The sequence below is a fragment of the Haliaeetus leucocephalus genome, unplaced genomic scaffold (assembly GCF_000737465.1).
Source record: "Haliaeetus leucocephalus isolate CR32 unplaced genomic scaffold, Haliaeetus_leucocephalus-4.0 Scaffold656, whole genome shotgun sequence".
NCBI lineage: Eukaryota > Metazoa > Chordata > Aves > Accipitriformes > Accipitridae > Haliaeetus > Haliaeetus leucocephalus.
In genome coordinates this window covers 9525945-9543255 of record NW_010973092.1, presented here as the reverse complement: position 1 = coordinate 9543255, position 17311 = coordinate 9525945, and the positions used below count along the sequence as shown (strand labels likewise).

Below are 17311 nucleotides of genomic sequence, written 5' to 3'. Positions count from 1 at the left end.
AACATGCTATGAATGACATTGATTGCAGTAATCTTTTAAATGACCTCAGGATTGTATTCTGCAATAAACCAATGAGTGGTTTATAGTGCAGATGGTAGAGACAATTGAGTGATGTATTTTATTTTGCAGCACCAATGATTCTCACCTTTTGACTTGATTAAGCGTGTGTGTGAATAGGATGAACTAGTGATTTAACACCATTCAGTGGTTGCTGAGAGTTGTTACAATTAAGGTGTACCTGGTGGGAGCTAAACCCCCCCCCCCACAAAACACGGTGCAACTAATGGAAGAGTATAAAAGATTCTAATATTTGTTTTTCCCCACAAGGAGTTTATTGAACTCAGAGGAATGCATCTGTTTTTATATTGACAGGAAGTAATACTTAAGAGGGCTGCTGATTTAGTAGAAGCACTCTACGGTATGCCACATAATAACCAGGTAAATGCATTCTACTTCAGCAATTCTAAAACATGGCTATTTCTCAGATGTATAGATAGATCAGGGGCTAAAGGTATGTGATACTACAATGTGAGACAAGAATAAATATAGAGGGCAATGTCATACCTGGAGTGGGGTTTAGTTTGCTTGTTTTCTTTTGTAAAGGGTGTGAATTTAGTGCTTGTAAAAGCAACGTGTTATTAACCCTCGAGGCATTTGCCCACTTTCACCAGATACTATATAATATGGGCAATGGTATGCATTATGCCTTGCCACCAGTGATTTTTCAATCTTACCCTAAAGATAGCTTTTAAGGTAGAGTAAGTCTAGGCTCCAGCCCCATTCTCCCAGTTGGTCTTGTTATACAGAAGCGTGGCCGCTGGGACTGAAACTTCCAACTCTCTTACCACAGATGTCAGGATTTATCATGAAGACAGCAGATCTTATAAGCATTAGCTATCAGTCAGCCAACGGGTTTAGAAAGACAAGCATCTCGTTTTTGCCTTTGGACAGGGAAATATTTCATTTTAGTATGTAAGAAAAGGTTTGTTAGAGCCACATTGGTAACTCTTTTATTCCTTTTTTCCCTTCTTATCCTCTAGGAAATAATCCTGAAAAGAGCAGCAGACATCGCAGAAGCACTCTACAGTGTCCCCCGCAATCACAACCAGCTCCCCGCCCTTGCTAACACGTCAGTCCATGCAGGAATGATGGGAGTGAATTCCTTTAGCGGTCAACTAGCTGTCAATGTTTCCGAAGCCTCACAAGCCACCAATCAGGGTCAGGAGAAGACTCGTCTTCCTCTCTCTATGAAACTTTTCTGATAGAAGTCAGGGAAACGTGCAGAGCAGTGGAAGAGTGCTAGGAGCACGCCTAGACAGACACCAGCCCACACGCAAGCACAACCTTTGAATGACACAATACTGTCATGGGATGGGCCTTGCTTTAGTGACTTTTGCCCCAATTTGGGAAAACCACTTCTGCATATAGCTAAACAGCTTTTCCTTCTGCTCAGGATAACACTTGTATTTGTGTTTAAATCCCACTAATTTTAAAAGGATTTCTATGGGCTTGAGCATGTGCTTAATGTTAAGTACTGGCTTATATATTTTCCTAAGCAAGGATGATCTCTCAGTCTGGGGCCTATGTCGCATTTCTTTATAACACAAAAGCATCCCTTGAATATTTGTCTGTTTGGTTTGGTTTTGCAAGAGACATAATATTGGCACTGATTTTTTTCAGAGTTTGAGATTTCTCTAAATTTTGAAACTAGCAAAAAACAGAAATATTTACAAAGACACTTTCAGAGCTTCTCTGATTTTTAAAATAAAGTGTTTTTCACTTTGTATAAAATCAATATTGTTTCAATTCCTACAGTTAAAAATAAAAAAAAGTTATGAACATTTTTGTAAAAACCCTTTGCATTTTCCCCTCTCCTTGTCTCAGCTCCATTTATCATCCAACTTAAAAATCCACTTTAATGAGAAAGTATTAGAATGCGGCTGTTTTCTAGAAGGGCAGACAAAATTATTTTGCGTTACACTTAAAAAATAGCAATGATTTTTAGATTAAAATATTTTATGGATGTACTGTGTGGTAGGAAGAAAAGTTGGCATTTTTTTCTTCTAGGACTGAAGATGTGTTTTGTATTTCTATGCTTCTAGAAACACATCTTCTTTTTGGATATTTGGATATGAGTTTCCCCAAACGTCATTTCCAGAATTAGGTAGAGATTTAAATTTTAACTTGGTGCCAAATTCGATAGTAATTTTCTGCCAATATAATGATAGCACCAGGGCAAAAAGACTAAGGATATCCCACTACTTTGAGAAATATAGCCTACATTTTCTGAAGTGTGCAGTGAGCATCTAATTTGAGATGCGTTAAATGAGAGCGACATCAGAAGAGAGTTAACAGAAATCACATGCTTTTAACATACCTTAAGTCAGGATGTACTCCTCACTTTGAAAATGTAGGTCATGTTTATTCCATTTCCTACAAACAGCTCTGTTAGAGTGAGTGTTCCTGTAATACCCAATGGTAATCTTTGCTTGAGGGCATGGGTTGCCTGAGGAGCTGCGAAGGCTGCAGCCTCCCTCCTCCCGCTTTGTGCTCCCATCAGCGATGACCTGGGCAGCGAGGGTTCACAATTTGGGTTAGCTGGTGGTAGTGGTGGTCAGTCCTGGCCCTCCCCGAGCACACCATGGCTGGACTAGGTAGCCCAGACTTACTGGCTTGTAGCTGTTTGTGTAAGAGACTGTTCTCGGGCTAACACCAATTTCTAAATGTATTCCCTCCCCACAAAAGGTTTTACTCGCAACTCAAGCAGCGTGTCACCTCATGGCTATGTGCCAAGCACCACCCCTCAGCAGACAAATTATAACTCTGTCACAACAAGCATGAATGGCTATGGGAATGCTGGAATGTCAAATTTAGGCGGTTCTCCAACCTTCCTGAATGGATCTGCTGCCAATTCTCCCTATGCCAGTGAGTACTATATGGCTTTTCTGTGTTTTGCACATTTTCATTAGAAGGAGATGGTGACTTTTCTGTGATACTCGATATCTCGTTTCTATTTTGAGCACTTGAAACAGAGCTTGGTGCTTTCTCTCCTCTCCAAGGCACTGACATTAGTGACATTCGGAGACATTAGTGTTGCCAGCAGTGCTCTTCTCTGTATTATTATTATTGTTGTTGTTGTTGTTGTTGTTGTTGTTGTTGTTATTTATTTATTTAGGGAGTCTCATAAGAGCTTAAAAAGAATAACGTCTCTTGTGATTTGGGCTGATAGTTTCATAACTTACCTTGTACTCTGTAAATAAAAACCGCTGTCCTCAACATTGCTAGAAAGCAGGGAGGGCATAAGTGACAATGTCCGTTGGAGTGGATCAAAAGTCGGTTGTCAGTACACAACTTTTTGTTGCAGTGGGTATGAAATGAAACTAAGGATATTTGCTGCAGGAAGAATAGTTTTTTCCAGCTGTAAGATATGAAGGGCAGAAAAGTTTACTGTAATAAGGCTGACATTTCCATAAGCTGCATGATGATGTTTCCGAGACCTCTGAGCAAATAATATGTTCATAACCTTTATAGAAATTATGAATTACTATTGGGCCTAATCTTGATTGCTTATACTCCATTTGCTTTGTAAGTAGGTATTACATTGAATTCACTGAGAGCTTAGTATTAGTCAGTGAAATGTGACAATGGCTCTTAGAGTTTGTGTTTTAGTGTCCGTACAGTGAATGCCCCAAAGATGTAAGTCATACAAAGTGTAAAGAGCTTACGGTCTACAGTGCCAGCTGTGGAAATATTTATGTGTAGGACCAACTTTCTGCATTTTGTTATTAAAGGTTTAGTAACCTGTTTAAATATAAATACATTTCTATTGGTAGAGGCCTATGAACCTCTTCTGCAGCTGCTCTCACAGCTCAGAGAGAAAATTAAATGAATAGGACCTGCCCAATTCCTCTGACATTACTCATGTGGCAAAAAAGGATTCCACTGACATCTGTAGAAAGCAGAATCAGGCCGGAAGGTCTTGTCATGTAAATAGGTTTATAGGCTGAGACCCTAGCATGGACAGGATAAACAGACTGCTGGACATACCAAGGTTTAAGCAGCAAATCTTAAGTTTAGTGGTGTAACAGCAGTAATCAATTATTTTGAATTGCATTGCCAGAGTTCAGAATTAAAAAAGGGATAGTAACCTTGATTTTAAAAATTACCTCCAAGGCTTCTTAGCTGCTGCAAATTTAGAAGAAAATATTTACCCACATTACTAGTACTTATAACCTGGGAATTGCTAACCAGTTATTATTTTTGTACTCTAATAATAAAGTAACATGTAATGTTACAAAGTACCTTACTTATTAAGTTGAATTTACTGTCATAGAATCTGCGCACTCTGAATTCATAATATAACATGATTGATGAGACATTTCTTTTTGGAAGCAGATGCCAGTAATGCATTTAAAATACTCTAGCAGTGTATTATTTCATATTTATGAACAAAGTCCTCTTTAGAATAACACTTCACTTCCCAGCCCTGGATCTCTATTCTTGTTATATTTTGGGAGGTTTTCTTGGTAGTTCTGTCATTCTGCTAATGCCTAATCCATTGAATCAGAAAATGCTTCAATCATGACCTGAAAATTAAAAGGTGGCATTCTTAATTAAATCAATAAACTAATTGCTGTATAGTAGCAATTCAATTTAGGTGCTTTGATTGCTCTCCCTTAGCAAGTACTTCCAGACATAGAGTGACTTCAGACTAAGATTGTATCTGTCAGACTGTGAAACTTTGAACAGTTAATTTCCATTAATTGATTTCCTCAGTGTTAACAAATATGATATCAGATTCTCAAATAAGAACTTAAATAGGGTGATTTTTATCTACATAAATGCAAATAAAATAATAATTCAAAGCCCAGATGATAGGAATTTTACTCTATAATACGTAATTATTCATAGCCCCCTGATGTATATAAGCAGTTTCTAAACAGGATGAAGAATGAAAGTATAGGATCTTTTTTTTGTTGGATAAGAGAGGAAACTGGCAATGCTGTCTGAATATAGAATTAGTTGGCTTTGTGTTCATGAAAACAAATTCACTTAAAACCTCAGTGATAAATACATGAACCAAAGGTATTTATCCCACTATATAGTAAAATAACAGTTTAAGGATATATGTGTTTAAAACCTGAACCTCCCGTATAGCAGGTTTGCATTTTGGACAATCAGCTTAGTCCCTAAAAAAAGGAAGCCTTATGTCTACACTTATTTAGAAACACTGAAGACTCTCATTTTCTTCAGTCTTGTAGTTGAAGCCAGATCTTCATTTCATGTGTAGCAGAATGGCTTGGTTGCTTAGCTATTCCAGCTGAGACTCCAGTCGATGGCTCTGAATGAGAATGTTGTATTGACTGTATTCAGATGGTGGTCATAGATCCTCTGGGAGAATTATTTGTCTTGACCATTATAAAACAGATTTTCATTTTCAAAATTCTCTATCTCGGGTGAGATATGAAATACCAGCTCCATTCCTGTGCATAAATAAAATGGTCATGTGAGAAATATGACTGTTTTTCATGTCACTGAGAATTCCTGGGAAGTCCCAGCAGTAGAAACTTTCCCAAAGCTGATGGATACAGGGAAGCTGGAGACTGACTTGGTACTAGTAGTTATGACATGGAAAGCATCTCAGGCCATTGTGAGAAAGGTTTAGTGGTTTCTTCCAATGGGAGATAAAAGAAAAGCATGATTTCTGTCAGTTATCCACTCATTTTTTGTACAACAGATACCAAAAACACTAGTGCTAGGAGACCAAAGGAGTAAAAAACTGTCAGACCAGCCATCTCACTGGTTGCTTCATGCTGGACAGCCTCCATGTATATATATATATATATATATATATATATGTGTATAGATGTATATATACACATGCGCACACACATATCTATATGTCATGGTTTAAGACCAACCAGCAACTAGGCACCACGCAACTGCTTACTCACTCCCCCCCTCCCAGTGGGATGGGGAGGAGAATTGGGAAAAAAAAGTAAAACTTGTGGGTTGAGATAAGAACGATTTAATAACTAAAATAAAATGTAATACTAACACTAATAATAATAATAAAATATCATCATCATAATAATAAAATATCATAATAACAATAATTGTAATGAAAAGGAGTAAAATAAAATAAAATTTAAAAGATAAAACCCAAGAAAAGACAAGTGATGCACAGTGCAGTTGCTCACCACCTGCTGACCCATGCCCGAGCAGTGATCCGCCCCTCCCGGCCAGCTCCCCCCAGTTTATATACCGAGCATGTCATTCTGTGGTATGGAATACCCCTTTGGCTAGTTTGGGTCCTGGCCTGGCCACGCTCCCTCCCAGCTTCTTGTGCACCTGCTTGCTGGCAGAGCATGAGAAACTGAAAAATCCTTAACTTAGGATAAGCGCTACTTAGCGACAACTAAAACATCAGTGTGTTATCAACATTATTCTCACACTAAATCCACAACACACTGTACCAGCCACTAAGAAGAAAATTAACTCTATCCCAGGACAATATATATTCACAGCTTTCAGAATAAGTCCTTTTAAACCCTAGTTCTTGCCGGGTTTGAGAGAGGAAAGAAACCCAACCATTTTTGCTGACTTTTGACGAGCAGGCTGACTGGATCACCACTAGGACCTCTCTACCTTCTGCAAGTTTGCTTGAAACCCCATAGGTCTTTCTGGAGCCATCTTGCTACAAGGAAAGCACGGCTCAAAATGCTGGTTTTGGAAACCAGTTAAAAACTCAAACTTTTCCAAGTTAAAAATTCCAGATCTGGATTTGTACTTTAACCACTCTCCTTGCCCCTCAGTTTTGTAAGGCCTGAGTTACGTACACAGTCTGAATTCCCTCTTATCCACCTACACAAAAACATTACAGATTCGGACTGGGGCAGTGGCTAATGCCAATCGCTAGAAAAGTTTGAAAAAGGATGGCAGGACAAAGTTGTTGTAAGAGTAAAGAGTTGCATTGACAGAGAATTAAGGGCGTGTTTAAGAGCTCCTAGAATTACTCCTCCTGAACACCTGCAAAACAAACAAAACAGCAAGTGGGTTTCCTGTAGTGACTGATCACGCTCTGCGAACAAACAGAAATCTAACTGCAGTAAAGGCCTTGGCCATTTGAAATTAGACCCAGTGCATCCAAGAAGCAGAATTCTCTTGTTTCTGCAGCCTGCTGACTACTAATACTAAGGAATGCCTTTTGGGGGGTCTTTTTTTTTTCTCTAGTTGTGCCATCAAGTCCGACAATGGCCTCCTCCACTAGCCTCCCCTCAAACTGTAGCAGTTCCTCTGGGATTTTCTCCTTCTCACCAGCCAACATGGTCTCAGCGGTGAAACAGAAGAGTGCTTTTGCGCCTGTTGTGAGACCGCAAACTTCGCCTCCTCCCACCTGCACCAGCACCAATGGCAATAGCCTGCAAGGTAGGTGAAACCAAGTCTGGAGCATAGATGGCTGCTCTCAAACCCGTGAGCTCCTAGTGCCTTGCAAGGCTCTAAGCGACACTGAGTTGTCAAAGGGGATAGAAGACAATGGGGGATCCCTGGTGGTCTCTGTCCTAAAGTTTCCTCCCGTAAAGAGTAACTGGACTCCACCACCAGCCCACCTAGTACCATGCAGGTGTTTGGCAACCACACTATCTCTGACTCGACTAATACTGCTGAATTGAGAGGCTATGTCTTTTAAAGCACAGACCTACTGTTATGATAAAAACGAGTAATATTTCAGCTTACTAATACCATCCTTTTTCTTTCTTTCCTCTCTTATTCCCTGTTGTCGTCCTTTATCAGACCAGTCTTTTGTGGACTCTAGCAAGTACTCCACTGCAGGGTCTCTCCAGGGGCTGGCCTTCTCCTGAAGTACGTCACTCAATCTTCCCTTCCTTTTTTCCTTTGTCATAGTACACTTGTGCAGAAATCCTACTGAGAGCAAATAGACCGTTACAGAGCTTGGCGCAAACCTTTGCCTTTCATAAATAGAAGACACATTACAAACTAACAGCAGCATTTTCCCGTTTAACTCGTACCAGGGCAAACATTAGTTTCCACTGATTAATGTACGTCTGTGCCATTAATTCCATAAATGGCGCAGGGCCTTTTTGAAAGCCTCTTCAACTCTTGGTATCAAGTGGCTGCTCCTTTTCTGCATCCCTTCCCCTCTCATTACAAAGTATTCCAGCATCAGCACCTAAATACGTTTTGAAGCGTTGATGCTAAGCCGAGGGAGTGACAGACAAAAGCTTGTCAAACTGAGGATGCCGCAAAGACCAGCACTGCCTATTTCATTGTTTGGTTGAGCCTGTTTTACAACACTGTGCCTAAACCTTCCTGTGTAATTACCTCCCTACGCATTAGAGTGCTGAGAGAGACATTTTCATGCTCGCTTAGACCGAGGAGTTTCTATAAGCAGATGCAGCCAGCTGCCTCCAACTGTGCCAGAGGTGGGAAAGATTTTGCAGTATGCATTGTGCTTCCCCCAGACCTGAGGTCTGTTTTCCTTTCCACGTGCCTGTGCAAATTATCCAAAGAGCATTGAGCAGGGAATAAAATCCGTCATTTTTAAAGCCGTGTTCAGAAGGAGCTGTGCAGAGCGGGGGGAGGATAGTTCCACAGACTCCACGTGTCACTCTACAGCCTCTAGGAAGAGAAACACCAGGCTTGCGGGCATAACGCTGATAGCACCATTAACAGCCAAAAAAATCTATATGCAGGCAGAGTGGAAGGAATTCATTCATAAAAGCTGGGATCTATTGTGACTGAAGGAAAGCATTGTCCTCAGTGCGTTTTACACTGGTGAACAGGAAGGAGGAATCCTTGCAGATGTACACACACGCACACAGAAGTTGTGAAAATACTAGGAACGTATTTCCTACGTTGGGTACCTTTGGTCAGGACTTTGTTATAAATACATACTGCATCAGGAATAAAACACAACAACATTTTCAGATGAGCTGAGGTGTTTAGGAGATTAATTTTTGCGCATTTTTAAAAATTTGGCGCTGCTAACGTGCTACAAATTTTAAAGGCAACGGCTAAAAATATTTCACCTCTTAATTAAAAAAATAAAAAAGGAGCCAAGCGTTGACTGCTAGAAGCTTTTGCACATGGTAATGGTTTTTTTTCTTCTCTTCACCTTGTCCCGACTTGCTGTTCTGGGTAGAGAGAAAAAGCGAGTAACAGAAGGGAGCTTTTTCAAGCACTGTTTTTCCTTTCACAAGACATGGAATTCTCAGATTCCACACACTTGGTTATGAAAAGCAATTATGGAATGAGCTGAGAGCACCGGACATAACTGGGGCTTGCTGATTGCCTCCTCATTATGTCACATCCACATCTGTAATGCCCAGAAACCACACAGATTTGAGTGTTTCCCCTAATTTTTATTTAGCAATTCTGTTTTCCTAATAGGAATGAGACACCAAAAGATGGTTCATTTCTAGGTCATCTCTGAACTTCTGGGTGAGTTAAAGACACAGAGCCCTGAGTCCCATGCCTTCTGACACCACCTGAGGCTTGTAATAATCACTCAGAAATGCACTGCCTGTTGTGCCTTATTGCTTAAATAAACAACCATGTGTAAAGGAGGCTGTCTTATCTCTCCTGGGCTTCTGGATACATCAGAAAGCAATCAAGCTTTCCTTATGTAGCTCAGATATCAGCAGAACTCACTAAAACAACAGCTAGGCTTATCTGTTGTTCTCTTTGCCATGCAATTTTGTAAAACTCAGAATACATTATTTCTGTAATTTGCTAGCAGCAAATACAAATTAGTATATGATAGAAGAAATAATGCCCGTTGGTGGGAGTTTTCCTACTCTTTGCCCTCCCTTTTTGGAGGTGGTGTGATCTCATAGCTACACCGTTTCCCACTGATCTCTCTGTTTTCAGGATCAATAACATGCTACAGCTGAGAGAATTTGCATGACTAGATGTAGCACTTACAGAATAAAAGTACAGCGATATAAATGAAGACTTGGAAAGAATGGAAATATCAAAGCTTTTAAGCAGAAAAGATATCATTTGCCATTTGCCTTGCAATTTAATTCAGAATTTCAGAGCTCTTCAAAAACAATAATGCTTTGGAAAAATGAGCTAAGATCTGCATCTGTACCATTTGTTTCCAATGGCAAAATGTTCATGGCTGATATGTAACTACAGGGTAATGTCTAAGCCATGAAGGGAGGAGTTGCAATTATGTCACCTTTGTTTGGGCTCTTACCCAGGGTAGACAGCTGGGCTGTCCCGAGAGAGATGATTCTTGACCACTTTGTGGTGAAATTGATGTGGTTCTGATGAATCTTTTAGCTTGAGAATTTTTTGTTGGCATAATATTTTGACATTTTCTGAGGTATAGGTAATTTTTCTGAAGCAAAACAGCATCTTGTTTTAAAGTTTCACTAAATTTAGAAAGGGCTGAAAAAGACAAAAAAGGTTGAAGTACTATGCACAGAGGATTAACTATCCATCTGACTCTGCTCACTTGCACTCATCACATATAGGAAGACTACCCGTTCCCATCTGCTCAACTCCTTCCTTATGTGAGCAGTAAAGGAGGGAGCACTGTTCTCAATATTGCTCTTCTCTGCGCTGTAATATATGGCACTGACGTCCAAGCACTGCGGTCCCACCCCTATATTCTGCTAAACAGCTGCCGTCCAGAAATCTCCAAGTTTAATAGGGATAAAAATTGTTATCCTCAGGTAAGAAACAGAAACAAATCAAATTGCTTGAAGTAATACAATGAGCTAGAAGGAGAACTGGGTCAAAACCTGTGTATCAGATCCATGCCCACGTGAGTCTTTCATATATTCAGATGGGGAAAATCACGCTTTCACCCTTAGCTGCAGGTGGCTGCCTTGTAGGGCTGCCACAGCAGAATTACAGTCTGGTAGACTGTATCCATCACTGTCAATACCTATTTTACTGACGCCATAGAGGTCTGTGGTTCAGGGTCTGTACCCTGGCCCATATGTAAGGATCCCAAGAGCAGAGTAGGGAGAAACCACAACAGTGAGAGCATTGCTTGGCTTGGGTTTGCTTCATTTTCAGTCACATGTACGAAGGGGGCAGCCCAATTGTGAGAATTCAGAACTCATTTGAGACACTGCTGAAATAAAACCCTTTGAGAATTTTTTTAAACAAAGCTGCTGTTGTTTCACCCAGTGTTGATTAAATCAGGAAGGATTCCAAAAAAAAGGCAATATCGAATTCGTCCTATGATTTGAGATGAAGGAGACAGCATAGCTATGGAGATAATATGAAAGTGCATCCTCAGATTATCTCCATGGTGGAGCCAAAAAGGCCCATGAGACGAAATACCTCAGCAAGGAACGTCTAAGACACAGTGGTGTCCTCTATGCTACTCACTTGAGTGTCTTCCTGTAGGGCTTAAAGCAACTTAACTCACCCCTCTATCCCTTTTATCCTCATTCTCAGCTCCTTGAAGAGCCCTTATGTGGAGCGGAAACAATCAGCACGGTGATTCCACATAAAACCATTGCTGAATGATAAATTCCAAGAATTGAAATGCTGCTGTATAGTTGCAACATGTCACCTCTGAGGATGGTCTGTTGCAAACATGTGGATGTGTTTTGCATTCTCGCCTTCTCCTCTCATTTTATTTCATTTAATCAGTGCAGTTTACTCGAGCTGTTCTCCCCTTGCTGATTAGACTTGTAATTCTTGCACATATGGTGGTGTTTGTGGAGAAAACATTTCCCTCCTCTCCCCCTCCAACCCCAAATCTGTGAGTCTTTTACTTTGGCTCTGTTCTTATCAAATAATTGCAGCTGTAATTAAAGCACAATGAATCAGCACCAGTCACAGGGTTGAGTTCTTCCTTAAGAAATTACATGTCCAGATGTCTGAGATGGCAGGCAGTTCTAGCATTTAAATAATGTGCCCATGAAGTGCCGCCAACCTGAAGGCAAATCTGTTTTCTACCTTTTGGCAAATAACCGTACAACTGGTATTTTAAAGATGCATTGTTGTTACAGTTTTCATCATAAACTTACGTGACTACCTCCTGTAATGATGTGCTTGCTCACAGTATATCACTTGGACACTTGGTATGTCTGATCTGCATAGAGTCCCCGGTAAATAGAGGGAGACCAAGCTGGAGGTCAAGCTAGGTGGAAGTCTGTACCTGTTGACTTTTAGTGGATGTCTCATCTTTAAAAGAAGTGGTGGTTTCATAGCAAATGAGCTTAGGAAGCGTAATAAAGAAATACTGATGTTTTAACTTAGCCAACAAAAGAGAAGACATTCTAAATGAACCTTGATATACAACTCACTCGATGTAGTGGGTGATGTCTGCCATAAGCGTAATAAAACCATGAGACGCCGGTCTGCTAAACCACCAGTTAAGGACATATTTCAATTTGAAAATTGGATTTGAGAGTTTAAGTCCTTTTCCGAGCACCTGGAAATACATACATAAGAAGTCCCAGGGCTGAACACTGAACTCGTAAGAGAAAACTGGCAGAGGAGAATGAACCACTGTTAGTGTGCCTGATGCAATGAACACCCGACCAGGTCTGTAGTGTTGGTGGCCTGTGGGACTCCAGCCATTTTCCCACACGTGGAGCAAGTATCTGCTTTGCTTTTAAAAGAGTAACAGAATGTGTGGCAATGGCTGGGTCAAGTTTAAGCCTCCTGAGCATTTTGAAATTTTGAAACTAAAATAAAAAAATTAAGTGGCAGTCTGATTCTGATACCAGGGGAAGTGCACTTTTTCTGCAAGGAAATCACTGTTTTCAGCATCACTTGCACTTTCTGATCAGAATGAGGTTTCCCGTGATTGCTGTGTACATAGTTGTCTCTGCTGGATGATACATATCAATTTAATTCACAGTACAGCTGAGTACATTGCTAGTAAATGTTTAAAAGCTCTGAGGATTTTAAAAGTTGCTTGATAATGCACAAAAGTAACTCCCCCCCCCTTCTCTCTCCCCCCCTCCCCTTTCCTCCTGACAGCTATATCTGGCATGATTGTTCCCCCCATGTGAAAGAATTGCCTTGAAGAATTTTATTAATGAAGAGGTTGAATTCTGCTTCAGAGAGAATCTGATACAAGTCCCAGAGTGGAACTTTTTACTCAGGCCTTTTTAAAAATAAAAAAGAGATAAAGAAGAATCTTACAATAACTGCGGATTTTTAAACAAAACAAAAATCACCATCCTTGCAAATACTGAAATTAACAATCTCCAATTGCAAGGTGTTGATTCAAGTTGTCCATCCCAAATACCTGGGAGATATATTTATTGTATGTTGATAAAAAAATCCACTTTTTTTTGGTTTTTTTTTGTTTTTTTTTTTGCGGGGGGGGGGGCTTGGTTTTTTTTTTTTTTTTTTTGCGGGGGTGGGGGCTTGCTTTTATTTCCTTCTGTTTTTTGTGTTTTTTTAAGGCTTGATTTAACTCAACACCATTTGTCTTTTATAAATCATACAATTACACAAGGGACACTAGAGATGAAACTCCACATTTTTAATTTATGATTTTTTTTTTAAAGCTGTGTAAAGAAAAATGAAGTGGTGTCATTTACATACAAGTCTGTATGGGACAGAATAGAAGTGCCAGTTAGTTTCTCGTAGAAGAATTATGGCCATTTAATGAAGGGTCGGCTCATATAGGTTGCTTATCCTGTGGTGACTTGCTAATATGATGCATTTTTAATGTTCTAATTAAATAGATATCACTCCCTAGAAAGCTGGTATTTTTGGACGACGAGGGCAGGATGAGGGGTGGGATTAATAACCTCTGTCTTTAATATCAGGCTAAATAATTGTGTAAATAATGCAACAAGAAAATTTGGTGAAAGGGAAGGTAAAGATGCAAATGGCAAACACATTTCCTCTTGAGCTGAAAATCCAGTGCCTCTAGATATAATGCTAAAACTGCAGAAGTAGATGAGCGTGGCTCTCTCTTTAGCTTATATAGCAGACTCTTTCCAAACGAGTGGCCTTCCTGAAGTTTAGTGTCACCTGAGCTGTGCGTAAAATGCCATTTGGGTTTTGCACAGCCCTCTCGTGACCCAGACTGCGGCCGTCAGGCGTGGGGTGTTTTCAGCGCAGCCCCTCGCCCCTTGACCTGTTTGTTTTTCGGGGGCAGAACGAGAACAGACTCCGGCTGCGGTTCTGCATCCTCACAATCTAAAAGCACACGTTTTCATCAGCCTCCCACCAGGATTGTTCCTGTATCGGTCGACCCTCTCAGTTTGTATCATAATATATTAAGCAACAGGTAACTGCTTTTGAATAGTAAATGGAAACATGAGTTTGGGGGGTGGGGGGTGGGGCTGTTAGGAAGGTTTCAAATCAAAACCATAGCTTCTGTTTTACAAAAATTTTGCTATCATTATCTGGGAAGTGTTCTTAAAAACTATTAGTCAAAGAGGCAGCAAAGCTCTGAAGATGCATTACCTGATATTTTTTCTTTGCTGTTGTGTTTTGTATGTAGTTATAAATACTGTAGATTTTTTGTGATTTTTTGCCAAAGTTGTTGTTCTATTTATACATTTTAATGTCTTAAGACAGTTTTTCAATATCACAAAAAAAGAATTTTACTGCATATTTTGCAAAAAGAGCTCACTACCTTTAGCTTGCACATACTTGCAAAATTAATTAAAGGAAAAAAAAGCTTTTTGTTTCTGTTTTTTGTTTGTTTGTTTTAAAGGGGATTTTGTAAAATATCCATATAAATAATGATTTATCTTTGGAATTTGTACATTGCTTTTTTTCCCCTACCAAGTTTATTTTATTGTGTATGTTTGCTATGTGAAAAGTGCTGATTTGTTTGGTCATTCACCGTTGTATTAGCTGTTTAAATGTGATTTTAAAACATTTCATTTATAGTTTTTTTTTTAGAATTGTTTAAAACCATGCTTCCATTTTTTTTAATTTCCACCCAAAAGCCATTGTCTATTTTTGTATTATTTGTAAGTTAAGAAGTTTTTTCCAATATATGGCAAAAAGTAGCATATTATTCTTGTAGCATTTAGTTATGTAGATTTTAAAAAAAATGTATCCTTTGCTTTTGAGGCTTAACAAAAACTAATGCTGTTTTACTCTATTAATATGCATGGGATTTCTCCTCTTTGGAGTGACGCATTTTTGTGCATTAAATATGGGGAGAAACTTCATAGAACTCAATGAAAATACTTTCTTTCTTAAGTCTGCTTGTATATTTCTCTGTCTTTCACATAAATATAAACCAGCAGATTGGATGCCTTAACAATGCAAATCATATTCATTTCACTTGTACATTGTACTGTGCACCAGAACTGTCAATCATCACTAACATTCTAAGAAAAAAAAAAAGGAATTGAAAAGCACAAAAGAACTGTTTTGTTACCTTAAAACAATATAACTTTTTTCTAGTCGAGCAAGAAATCATTTACAACGATGCTGCAACTGTGCATGCTTCCTGTATGAATTTTGCAATGGTTTTCACTAGAATGTCACAGTGTGATCTTTGGGGGGAAGGGAAGAAAACAGGATTTTTTTTTTTTTCATGGTGAGAAAATAAAAGAAGAGAAAACTGGAAAATGTGAGAGACATCAATTTATTGCTTCTCTGTATTCCAAGCGATTATTCTAATTCACATAGTAAGCAACAGCACGACAATATAATCAAATTTAAAGCCATATTTTGTCCAGTGACACCATCAATTACTCTTGTAGAACTCCACTCAAAGTCATAGCGATTTTGACACCAGTGTTAGCCATCGATGTCTGTAGTCTTCTACGCCAGTGTCCAAAGATCCTTTGACAATGTGCACAATTTTGTTTTGTTGCAGCTATGTATAGTGATCTGATGAATGGGAATTTATAAAAATCTCCCCCGCACCACCCTTATCTTTTACAAAGTAAAAGATGCAGCTGTTTACAGAATATGGCTTTAAGTGGAAACATTCAGATTTCAGTTTTAACAAGGTGAAGCTTCACAATGACTGGATTGCATAAAGTATGCCTATTTCCTCACAGTTGTACTAGGATGCAGCTAAAATGAAGTCATCTCTGAAACTACTAACCTTTCACCTTCTTATCTAAATCTTTTTGAATAGACACACACACTGTACAGTTCTATTGTTAGAGAAACTAACTACTGTAGAGATTGTTATAATTTTTTTGCAGAAATTCAAGCTGTAAAAACTTTTCAACTTTCACAATATTTAATTAAAGTTACTTCCTGTCTGTGAATACAGCTCCTAGTTGTGTGTTTATTTTTCTGCTTCTGCTAGCTAGTAGATGAGAAAAAATAAAATATAGAAGCCAGAGGCTACTGAATTGTCTTTCTGAAATTAAAGGAGAAGCAGAAATGTATGGAATTATGCAGTGAAACATGGCAAATGCTGGTGCACTGAAACTCCTCTTACTCTGTCACTAATGGATTTCAAAGGATCCTCACCCATAATGCTGAATGTTCATCCTGTTATCATTATTTCCATTGTTTTAGTCTATTGATTGCCTGAAAGGCCAACGTATTTTTCTAGCAGATTGAGGGAGCATATCCAGCTTACGTACCCAGTTGCAAAGAGCTGTCTCTCTAAACACGGTGATCATAAAGTGCAAGACAAAGGCATATTGGATCCAGTGCCAGAGATTTAAGTTTTCATCTTGGTATTATTTAAATTAATGGCAACACTTACAGGACCAGGTAGGTCTTAAGTGATCTGCTCAAGGCCAGCTCCAAGAACTGCATCAAAGTGTGCTGAGCTGTAACTAGCTCCTTGACTTGACCACGAAGGAGGCTCCTATAAAGTGTTTCCATTCTGCTACCCTTCGTAAATGACAAATCCATCAGCTACTAAATTGCTTCTAGGCATTTTCATTTCATTCTGTACTCCTCTGGCAGGAGAGGACCATAAGGAGCTTTACCTCTGGCATGTGGAAGGTTGACATAATGGCACTTAACTGGGCATGAAGAGTGGCTGTCATACAGAAGACCTGTATGGGGACAATCAAAACCCTTTAAACACCACACATAATGCAAGGCTCCAAGCGTTTCCAAGGTAGGAATAGGGATGTTGGGGTTGCAGTTTAAATTAAATTAAAATTTACTTTAAAAATTAAATTTACTAAAAACATAAGCAGCTGGAAGTAGCTTCTTGCAATGCAAAGTGTTGGATATCTCTTAAATGTTAGCAGATCCACTCCAGTAGTTGTTAGAGAAAAGAGAGCTGTTGGCAGAGTCAGACCCCAAATGTATTTATTCTGTCAGCACAAGATATCTGTTTCTTCTGTCTGAGATAATTCTCCTGGTTCTCTTTCAAATGGTGTGAATATTGGCAGCTCTCACTGCAGCTGAG

The 17311-nt window shown here is 39.2% G+C and overlaps 1 protein-coding gene across 2 annotated transcripts in view; it reads left to right on the top strand.

Moving 5' to 3' along the window:
- EBF1 (early B-cell factor 1) overlaps positions 1-13105 on the top strand; it is a 282327-nt gene extending 269222 nt beyond the window's left edge. Inside the window, exons 13-17 of one of the 2 annotated variants that reach the window (XM_010578999.1) lie at positions 373-438; positions 1041-1218; positions 2746-2925; positions 7234-7428; positions 12979-13105. In XM_010578999.1, coding sequence (XP_010577301.1) covers positions 373-438; positions 1041-1218; positions 2746-2925; positions 7234-7428; positions 12979-13010 — 651 coding nt within the window. In that variant the 3' untranslated portion in view covers positions 13011-13105. The remainder of the gene's footprint in view (positions 1-372; positions 439-1040; positions 1219-2745; positions 2926-7233; positions 7429-12978) is intronic. The other variant, XM_010578998.1, reaches the window with a different exon arrangement.
- The last annotated feature ends 4206 nt before the right edge of the window (positions 13106-17311 follow it).